Source organism: Pteropus vampyrus, unplaced genomic scaffold (genome assembly GCF_000151845.1).
Source record: "Pteropus vampyrus isolate Shadow unplaced genomic scaffold, Pvam_2.0 Scaffold250, whole genome shotgun sequence".
Lineage (NCBI taxonomy): Eukaryota > Metazoa > Chordata > Mammalia > Chiroptera > Pteropodidae > Pteropus > Pteropus vampyrus.
The window spans coordinates 743,388-753,657 of record NW_011889031.1 but is presented as its reverse complement, the minus strand read 5'-3'; the positions used below and the strand labels follow the sequence as shown (position 1 = coordinate 753,657).

Below are 10,270 nucleotides of genomic sequence, written 5' to 3'. Positions count from 1 at the left end.
ACAGAGGAAAGGGAAGAGAAGAAGAAAGGGAGCAACCGAAGAAGAAAGAAAGGAAACGGAAGGAATAGAGAAAGGAAGGAAATTGACAAAGAGAGCCAGCTAGTGATGAGGGGAAAGGCTTAAAGGACAGAAAGAAATGGAAGGATAGCCAGCCTGGACAGAGACGCCCAAGGATGAATCCGGGCAGGCAGTAAACCAGAAAGAGAGTGCGAGGTAGAGACTGGGGAAACACAAGAGAAAGCAAAGGGTATGTGTGGTGGTGGGTATGAAGGCAGGTAAAGTGACCGGCGAAATCAAGAAAGTCTCAGAGAGATGATGAAGAGGAGAGACAGACAGGACCCGGACCTATCCCGTGGATATGTCTAACTCTTCTTGGGGGTGGAGTTTTGGGGTGTTGCAAAGATAAGCTCCAAGCCCCACCCACCCTGGCTCTTAAGAGGGTGCTCTCTACACAGCGGGGGAGTTAGGCAAAGGTTGGGAAGTCCCAAAAGGCAGTAGCAATCTGGATCTCTGACTGGCAAGACATGAGAAGCTAGTTCCCTAGAGAGGAGGGGAACAGAGCCTGGGCTTCCTGGTCTAGGAATGTAGGGGACAGGGACAAGACTCCTGGCACTTGGACCCTTGGGCTGGGTATAGGAGAGAACGGAGGGCCCGGGCCTCTAGTTTCAAAGGGAAGATAGTTTGGTTGGGCCACGTCCCTCCAGCAGAGGATCCAGTCCCTAACTCCATAGACCATGTCTTTTATCTCTGTCCCTTTAAGAGCTTGTCGCTAGGCTCCCAGGATCCTCAGGGAGGGGGTCAGGTGCGTCACCTGCGCCTCTGGGACCCTACCTCCTGCCGCTCCGCCCAGAACCATTCTGCAGCATTCACCGACCTCTACATCCAGCTCTACTCACCTGCTGTTATCTTGGACACCACTGAACAGGTAAGAGACCCCAGAGCCCCAAGTGACCCTGTCCCATCCAGGTATCCGCCCCCTCCCCACCTGACCGCAGACCTAGGCATCTCTGCCCCAGATCAGTCCCTGAGACCTTGAAATCTAAGCTCCATCCTCAATAAACAGAGAGACCTGAGTCCCCCACAGCTATCTCCTCCTGCAGGCTGAGGAATCCAGACCCTGACACCCTGTCTCTGGAGGACCGGAGACTCAGAATTCCAAGTCTCCTTCTCACTCAGGATCCAAGGTTTCAAGACTCCCATTTCCTTTCTCCTTTGTAACCCGGCTCCGCAAGCTTGGCTTTCTCAAAATTCTAGGCATCTGAACCTTCAGGCTTTTCCTCTCTAAAGAACCAGGACATTAGACCCGCAGTGCCCTCCACCCTCAGGGACTCTAAACCCCCAGCAGCCTCTTGCTCAGTACCCAAGAGTCTCCCTCCTCCCCCAGATCCAGGCGTTCTGGCCCCCAGCCCCCACTCATTCCTCTGAGCCTCCTCTAGTGTAAACAACTGTCGAGTGAAGGTGTCCCCTTGGCCCTAGAAGAGGAAGGGATCCCGTGTCCTTTTGGACGTCTACACCTTCAGAAGTCCAAGTTAAGGAGTCTGGGAGCTTGGAGAGGTGTCATTTTTCCACAATTTTTCTGGGACCCTCTTGGGGAAACAGATAAGGCAATTAACTACGACTCCCAAGAAGCCCCGCGCCTCGGTGTCCCTTAGCTACAGTGGCCACCGCCCCAGCCTTCAGGGAGTTGCAACTGAGTTCTCCTTTTCCTCATGCAAGTTGGGCGGGGGATGCGGTCTACCTGGGGACTAGTGGGCGGGGGCCTCCAGAAGTGGGCGGGGACTTTTGGGAGTGGGCGTGGCCTTTGGGAGTGGACTGGGGCTCTCAGGTGGCTTCCTGCCTTAACCCTTTCCTGCCTGCTCCCCCGCAGCTCTAGGCGCCTTCCAGAACCATGAAATCCTTCAGCCCCATCCCCTTCCTCCTCATCTTCCTCCTCGCCGGGCTTGGTTCCAAGGCTGCCCCTTCAGCCTCACCGCCTGCAGTGTCCGACGTCCCTGAGATGGGGTACCCCTCCCAAACCTCCCCTCATGCTATGGAAAATTCCACTCACGACCAGCCTAACCCAGAATCCCCTGGGATTGCTTCTCTTGAGCCTTCTAAGATGCCTCATGCGGTTTCCCCTGAACCCTCCTCTCATAATTTCACTGAGACCCCCAATCCTGACCTCCAAGAACTCCCACACTCAAAGTCTCCCGAGACCCCCAAAACTAACTCACTCAACACCTCAATATCAGAATCCCTGGAGACTCCAAAAATTAACCCCTCCCAAATGACACATTCAGAAACTTCTGAGAACCTCGAACATGACCCAACTGAAATTCCACACCAAGAATCCCCTGAAACCCCCAAACCTAATCCCTCCAAAACTTCACGCCCAGAATTTCCTGAGACCTCCAACCCTGGCCCTACCCAAACTCCACACCAAGACTCCCCAGAGGTTCCAAAACTTAACTCCACTGAAATCTCGCGTGGAGAAACCCTTGAGACCCCAAACCCTGAGCCCACCAAGACCCTTCACCCCGAATCTCCAGAAACCCATGAGCCCGACACCACCGAGACTCCAAATTCTGAGTTCCCCCGGACCCTCCACTCTCACCCTACCAAAACTCCCCACTCAGAATCCCATGTAACCCACAACCCCCGCCCCACTGAAATCCCGCGAACAGAACTCCCCACAACCCACTACCGAGATGCAACAGAGATCCCCGTGGCCTCTGACCCTGGAACCTCCACTAGTCTTCACCCAGAAACGCCTGCACCCCTCAAGGACCGAGCTACTGCCCTAAGTGAGCTGCCCCTGAATATCGAACCAGAAACCCTTGTGGCCATCCAAGCTGGATTCCTTAAATTTCCCGCCTCAGACGCTCTTGGGACCATTGAGCCCAAGACCTCCCAGAACTCTAGCCTTAAAGGGCCAGACGCCCTTCTTCTCTCAGCCCGGATGGCGGGCCCCCCTGCTCCTCCAGGGCCCCCCAGTCAGCCAGCCCCTGCCACTCCACGGGCCCCCCAGCGGCGCAGCCGAGGTGAGAGAGTCAACACGATCATCGTGGTGGAAAGAGTGGAGAAGACGGGTGAGGCGCTGGGCCCCGGACTCCTGGGTCCGGGGTGGGGAGGGAGCTGAGGACACGCGGCTAAGTCTGGGTGGCTAAGTCTGGGTGCTGAGAGTTTAGAATGCTCATTCTCCGGCCTCTTCCTTCAGGCGTGACCCTGGCGGGGCGCGCCCGGGGCGCAGTGGGCGGGGCCCTGTGCTTCTTCTTCGCTGGGATTGGGCTGCTGCTCGGCATTTTCCTGCTGTTGTGGTGTCTCTACCGCCGGGCGAGTCGACATCGGCCCTTCGCACACCACCGGCTGCCAAACGACGGAGATGAGCCGGGTGAGCGACCCTTACATTGCCCCGCCTCGGGTGCCAGCAAGTTTCTTTAACCTAGTTTCACCCGCCGCTTCGGGGCGCCCTGAGAGTCCCCCGTCTAAGGTCAACAGAAACCCTGACCCCTCCGTGGTCAAGTCCTGCCTCCCCTGCTTCCCGCCCCGCAAAAAACATTCTTTGAAATTCCAGACACGCACGTCCAGTGCCGCCCCCAGCCCAGCTGGGACTAGCCGCAGGCTCCCTACGAGCCCCGCCCCGCCCCTCGCCTGGTACCCTGTATTCTCCGCCCCCTCCACTTCAGGCCCCGCCCCTATTGCGTGGACGCCTCGTCCCCAAATCTATTCTGCGGACCTCCTCCTCTGATTTGAAAACCCAGCTCCAAAAGATGGTCGCATCCTCTGACCCGCCTCCTCTTTGGCCGGCGGCGCGGCAGAAGCGACAGGACCCTTGTCGGCCTGGGGATGACCTCGCCCTTTTGCTCCCACAGTCATACATTTGGACGCCCCGAAGGAGCCCTACGATCTCTACTTCTATGCGCCAGACGCCTGGGTCCCGTCACACATCGCCACCAAGCAGCCGCCGCCCACCCCCCCGCTGCCGCCAAAGCTGCCCCCGCCGCCCCGTGGGGGCCGCCCCCAGCGTCTGGAGCCGCTCTCCCCCGCCACGCTCCCCAACAACTTCGTGTGAGCCTGGCTCGGTCCCGCCGGACCTGCGCCATCCCCGGATGGAGGAGAAACCCAGAGGTCCAGTCCTCCAGACGCGCTTCGCTGCTTAGTGGTACTTTCGGATAGAGTCCAGCTCTCAGAGATTGCTTTAGCTGCGAGCGGAGGCCGAATAAATCACGTTAGACACCTCCTCCAGCCTGGGTCCTGGGGGAGGGGTGCTGGGGTCTTAGGATACCAGGTCTGAGGGAGGAGGAGGGGGCTGGGGGCTGGGACTCCTGTGACTTCCACCGCCAATAACCCAATGACGACGACTGGGTGTTTACATCAAAGCATTTTATGGGGACTGGGGCAGGACAGGATTTACAGTCACAGACACAGAGACACAAAGACACAACCCTGCCCTGGGAAAAACATCCCTCTCCCCCAGCCCCATTCCCTTTTCTGGGATTCTGTGACTTCTTCTATATAGGTACCCCAAATTCTAAACTGAAAGAGGAGCATCTGAGGGGGGGCAGGATCCCAGATTTGGAGTCATTTAGCCCCTGAGGGACACAACAAATGGCCACTGAGAAAATGAGGGTAGCTCGAAACCACCCAGGAGAATAAAGTGCAAGGAATTGTGGGAAGAGGGACATCTTGAAACCACCATGGGGAAGTTCAGTGGTGGTGGCTTCAAACCATTGAGTTGATGAACTTGAGCAGCCACTATTTAGACCTGAACACCACGTCAAAAAAAAGTGCATGGGGGTGGAGAGAGGCATTTTGATAAAACCGCCATTTTGGTTGTTTCCCTAAACGTTGCGCTAAGCTAGGGAGAAAGTCTCGGGGGATTTGGTGCTTCAGCAGAATCTGCTGGTGGAGGGAGGGGCGAAGAGGTGGGGGGAGCTTGAAACTGCCATTTTCCCTCGAAAACGCTGGTGAGAATCAATCTCTAGAGTGGAAGGGATGGACGATTGGTTAAATCAACCTGGAAAATGCAGAATAGAATCAGGAGAGACTTGAAACTACTAGAGGAAGACTTGAGTTTTCTGAAAGGAGACAGGGAGCTGAGGAATCTCAGGGTCCCTGGGGTTAAAGGAAAGGGCGGAGGAGCCTCAAAACCACGAGAGAGAGCGCGAGAGATTGAACGGTCCATTCGAACAGAGCCCTGAAAGGAGAGATTTGAAACCACTGAGGCAGAACAAATGGGGAAGGGAACCTGGAGGAGAATTTGGGTATCCTCGAAACTGCCGGTCTGCAGCTTCACTACCCCTGAGAGGCAATTGGGAAGGGAAGAGAATTGGACAGCACTGGGAACCAGGGAAAGTGCTTCTTAGGCCTGAGGCAAGACAGAGAGGACTGGGGTTCCTTGACACTGTCACTCAGGCCAGAGACGTGTGAAATGGAAGTCCTGGAAACTGCCATCCAGTGGGAGGCACATGATCAATAGTCCCGGACAGGGGGTGGGGGTCTTGGGGGCTGAACTGTGCTGTGCGTGGCCCCATAGGAGGGAGGGGGCGCAGGGGGTGCCCCAGGGGGCTCATCCTCATCCTCCATTTCACTTTCGTCACTGCCAGCCAGCTGGTCGTGGCCAACAAAGCCACACTTCTCTTCACTCATCTCCTCAGGCTCCGCCCACGGCTGCTTCTCTCCAGAAGCGAAGACCCCGTAGAAGATGACACCCCCATAGTGCACCAAGGAGGCAATTAGGAACACGTACTGCCACTCTTCCCGAGTCTGCAAGGGAACAACGGGGTGGTGAGATCGGAAGCCAGAGAAACCTGAGAGGGGGAGGGGAGGCCCAGAGACGGGGGACACAGGTCCAGAGAGACGATGAGACACCTAGAGAGGGCAGCGGTGGATCCCAGGGACAGCGACGCGTGTCAGGGAGGTACCATGCACAGATGTGGAGCGCCGGCGGGTCAGGGCAGGCGCACTGACCTTGTGCTTGGTCATCGCACCCACGATGATGGGGCACACCATGCCCGACAGCGTGCCCACGCCGTTGGAGATGCCCATAAGGATGCTGGCGTAGCGCGGGGCGATGTCCAGGTGGTTCACGTTGAACCCTGGCGAGGAGAGCCAGGAGGCGTCGTCACACCCGAATCTCCCTCCAGTGACTTCTCTGAGACGCCCTTGCCCGCCCTCCTACCGCCCCGCTCCCCGCTGCTCTTTCTAGTCCACCTTTTGCGTGGCGGGGAGGTCCCCTTCCTGAGCCCGGAAGTTCCCCACAGCGCTGTCCAGAGTCCCCCAAGCTGCAGATCCGCGCTTCTCACCAGAGATGGCGAAGCCGCTGAAGCCCACGGCGAGGACCAGGAAGGAGATGGCCACGCCCTTGGAGTGCGAGTAGCCGACCACCAACAGCAGCGTGGCTTCCATGCCGAAGCCTGCAGAAGCCGCCTCATCTGAGCGCCGGCCGCCCCTCGCCGCCTCTCCAGACCTCATCCCGCCCCGGACTCCCTCTGTCCGCTCCACGCCTGTCCCTGGTTGGGCCCCCATTCCGCCCTCGCCCGCCCTGATCTCCCCAACCTCACGACTAGGCCACGCCCTGAGGACGCGGGGTCCAGGCCGCACCCCTGAAACTTCACTCCTTTCGTTCTGTTCTCATTTATTAGGCAGCACGCCGCCCAGACAGACCCTCGTCTCCCCCGGTCCCCGCCTCGCGGCCCCTGTTCATCACCTACCTCCCGTCCTCTCCGCCCAGCCTGTGTAGGCCCCGCCCTTCTTGGTGTCGCCTCTGCTCCACCTCGATAATCTATCACACATACTCCCCGCCTACGCCTCGGACGGCCACCTAAGATTCTGCTGGGTTCAGCCAGGTCCGGCCTCGCCCTGCCTCCACCTTTCTGGACACGCCCGGACACGCCCCCTTGGTCCTCCCCACCGCGCTCTGGCCCCGCCCAGGCTGTCCCAGGCTAGGTCTAGGCCCCGCCCCACTCACCCCCACAGTTCATCAATTTGCGCACGTTGGTGGTGGACATGATACGGCGGCTCCTAAGGAAGTCAGCGATTTGGCCGCCGATGGGCACGATGATGGTCATGACCAGGTGCGGCAACGCTGACACCAGGCCCACCTGCGCAGGTGGGAGTACGCGGCGGGGGTTCAGGGGCCTCCGGGCCGACGTCTCCACCCGGTTCGTGCACCACCGGCTCCTCCTTGTCTCTCGTTCCAAGCCCGTGGGACCCAGGCCCCGCTCCTTCCCCCTCACCCCGCCGCGCCCCCTGCCCTCCCCTCCTGGGCCCAACCTTGCTGATCTCAAAGCCGAACACTTCTTCGAAGTAGGCGGGCTGGGAGATAAGGAGCAGGTAGAACGTCCAACTGCGACAGAAGTTGGCCACGATGATGGCGTAGACTGGCATCGACGTGAAGAAGCGCCTCCAGGGTGTGTTAAACTTCTGCGAGGGGCGAGAGATGGAGCCGCTAAGACGAACCAGGGCCGGGCACGTGGTGTTTCTTCAGAGACCCCACTTAAGTCCCGCAGAGACCCACGTCTCCCAACCTCACTATAACATCCAGAGCCCCAGGGGAACCGCCCTGACTATGTCTCCGTTGGGGACTCTGGGATCCTAGCCTCACGGTGACACTTCAGGGATGCAGGGGGTCCTGACTCTACAGTGGCCCCTCAGGTTTGCACGTGTCCGGACCCGACGATGACCCTCAGAGACCCATAAATGTGGGCCTAGGAGTCTCTCTGCACTCAATTACAACCCCTAAATCTAGCCTCGCTCACCCCAAGATCTAAGCAAAACCCCCACACTCCAATCCCGCTTCTGCTGATTTAACCTCGCCCACCAGTGGCTCCGCCCACCTGGAACCCCGGACCTACGCTGGTAATAGCAGACTCCCCCCGCCCCCCGCTTTAACCCCGCCTCCTAGCCTCGCCCACTTTGCTGTCCCACCCTGTCTCCTCTGAGAGTCCACCGGAACCCACCACGACCTACGCGCTGTGCGGGTTCGAAGCCCCCTTTTCTCCTGCCTGCCTGCCTGGATATCTCCCCTTGTCCCACAAGCCCCCGCCCCGCAGGCTTGGGCCCGGACCGTGAGGGGGTTCATGAGTTTGGCGCTCTCGCCGATGGCTTCCTCAATGTACTTGCGCTCCTCCTCTGAAATGCTGGGGTGCAGCGCTGGGGACTCATAGGAGACAAGCAGCCAGAACAGGTACCAGAAGATCCCGAAGCTGCCTGAGGGGGGGAGTTAAGGGGAGGGATGGAAGTGAGGTGACGACCGGCCTCGTTCCGCCCCAGCGCCCCCCAGACCCAGGCGTCCGGGCCCCTCACCATAGACGTAGAACACAGAGCTCCATCCTGAGTACTGCACCAGGACCCCGGCGAGAGGCATCGCGACCACCGCCCCAGCATAGGAACCTAAAGGGGAGGATTTGGGATGGAGAACAAACCTTTCTACCCTCAGATCCAGGAGTGCGGACCCCCAGCCCCCGCCCTTCAGGGACACAAGTACAAGCCCCTCCCCGCACAGATATATCGGTCCAGGTCCCCCTTCTCTCTCAGACCCACAAATCTAGATCCCAGCCCCTTCCTCTCACCGCAAAAGGCTGTCGTCGCCAGGCGACTTCGCTCTAAGGGGGGGGCCCATTTGCTCCAGATCCCGTGGCAAGCGGGGTACGTGACCCCCTAGGGAGAAGAAAGCCAAAGTCAACGAGAAGAGGCGGAGTCAGAAGGGGGCGGGTCGGATGGGGCGGGGCTTTACCTCTACCAACCCCTGCAGGATCCTCACGAAGATGACACAGCCATAGTGGACACGGGCAGCCGAGGGGATCAGCATGTTTAGAGTGGACGTAGCCACAATAGCAAAGCCGAAAACCCTGATGGGAAGAGTTTGAAGAAAGGGTTCAACTATCCCGCCGTGGATTCTGCTCTTTCCACCCACAGCAGAACCCCATTCCCCAGAACCCCCGACTCCACCTTCTCTGTGACTCCTACCTTCCCCAATCACAAACCCCACCTTTCTCTAAGACCCCGCCCCCGACCCCTCCCATTTCCCCAGTCAGCCCCCAAATGCCAGGCCACACCCCTAACTCCACCCATGCAACCGTTGTCCCGCCCATCTCGAGCCCCACCCCTATACCTGTTGGCTGCGAATTTTTGGCAGATAAATCCTCCGGGAATCTGGGTGACAATGTAGCCCCAGAAAAAGGAGCCGTGTATGAGGCCGACAGTCTCTGGATCCCAGTTGAACTGAGCTTTCTGTGGGCCAAAAGGCACATGAAACCGGCCGCCTGCCTCAGGCTCTGCCCCTCCGCCAGTCACTACCCACGGACTTAGTCCTTTGGCCAATCAGACACAAGGAAACCCTCTCGAGCCCGAACACCTGTTAATCAGAGCCCGAGCCATCCCTCGGTCCAGCCGAACTACCCTAGCAACCGAGCCCCGTTGCTGCCTAGGCACCTCTCTTCCTGCTTCCTTGCCCCCGTGCCCCTTCTCTGAACGTCCAGGGGCCCATATATGGGGGTGAGGATTCTTTCTCTATTTCAACCAATTTAGGGACTGTTTGCAGAGTGATCCGGATGGGTTCTAGTCAGGGACAAGAAGTAGACAAAGGGGTGGGCTTGACTGGAAGGGAGCAAGGGGTGGTGTAGGCCACAGCCATAATCAGAACTTTTTTCCCCCCCGAGACAGAGTTACGGCCTACACTAAAATTAAAATAGGGAGAAAGTCTGACGTGAGGCGGGGCTTTAGGTAAATGGCCAGAGCAGAGGACGCAAGAGTTAGCAGCGGCAGAATTCCAGAAAAGCCAGAATCGAAATTCAGGGATGAACAGGGAATACAGTCAGGGATACTGTAATAACTATGTATAGCGCCAGGCGGATACTAGACTAATCAGGGGAATCACCTCGTAAATTATATAAATGTCCAACCACTATGCTGTACATCTGAAACTAGTTTCAAACAATCTTTAAGGTCAAAAAATGAATCGCAGGGCACTTTTTCCAGTGTATCTGAAATCTCAGGACAATAGCAATAAAAAAGACTATTGATATTTGCATAATGAAAGAAAATTTAGGGAGGAACCCGCTGTGGGACTGGGATAAAATAGATGTGACACGGGACAAAATCTAAAGGAGAGGGCTTCATTTACATCGGGGCGGGGCTTAGGAAGGGGCGATTCCGGGGGCGAGGTCAGAGGTGAGGGGGCGGTACAGATGGGCGGGGCTGCGCCTGGGCGGGCGTGACGTCATCGGGGCGGGGCAGTACGGCGGCTCCCGCCCTGAGCTACCTGCACCACCACGTGGCCCCCGCGGTG

At 58.2% G+C, this 10,270-nt stretch overlaps 3 protein-coding genes across 5 annotated transcripts in view; 2 read left to right on the top strand and 1 right to left on the bottom strand.

Annotated features, from left to right (window-relative positions):
- The window catches only part of CCDC155 (coiled-coil domain containing 155), a 32,528-nt gene extending 30,655 nt beyond the window's left edge, over positions 1-1,873 (top strand). The window contains exons 16-17 of the mRNA XM_011374616.1: positions 761-925; positions 1,868-1,873. Coding sequence (XP_011372918.1) covers positions 761-925; positions 1,868-1,873 — 171 coding nt within the window. The remainder of the gene's footprint in view (positions 1-760; positions 926-1,867) is intronic.
- Positions 1-4,203, top strand: part of GFY (golgi associated olfactory signaling regulator) — an 8,197-nt gene extending 3,994 nt beyond the window's left edge. Inside the window, exons 2-6 of one of the 3 annotated variants that reach the window (XM_011374547.2) lie at positions 761-925; positions 1,101-1,184; positions 1,868-3,068; positions 3,197-3,370; positions 3,852-4,203. In XM_011374547.2, coding sequence (XP_011372849.1) covers positions 1,889-3,068; positions 3,197-3,370; positions 3,852-4,051 — 1,554 coding nt within the window. In that variant the 5' untranslated portion in view covers positions 761-925; positions 1,101-1,184; positions 1,868-1,888 and the 3' untranslated portion in view covers positions 4,052-4,203. Of the gene's footprint in view, positions 1-760; positions 926-1,084; positions 1,185-1,867; positions 3,069-3,196; positions 3,371-3,851 lie in introns of all 3 variants that reach the window. The other 2 variants (XM_011374548.2, XM_011374549.2) reach the window with 2 other exon arrangements.
- A 144-nt stretch (positions 4,204-4,347) lies between these two features.
- On the bottom strand, positions 4,348-9,260 carry SLC17A7 (solute carrier family 17 member 7). Its single transcript, XM_011374546.2, has 10 exons — positions 9,095-9,260; positions 8,717-8,831; positions 8,553-8,640; positions 8,287-8,373; positions 8,048-8,190; positions 7,255-7,404; positions 6,950-7,082; positions 6,285-6,395; positions 5,950-6,077; positions 4,348-5,745 (listed from the first exon to the last, which is right to left on the bottom strand). Exons 2-10 carry the CDS (start codon positions 8,789-8,791, stop codon positions 5,452-5,454), a joined length of 1,209 nt encoding a protein of 402 aa, XP_011372848.1. The 5' UTR covers positions 8,792-8,831; positions 9,095-9,260; the 3' UTR covers positions 4,348-5,451.
- Positions 9,261-10,270: the final 1,010 nt, after the last annotated feature.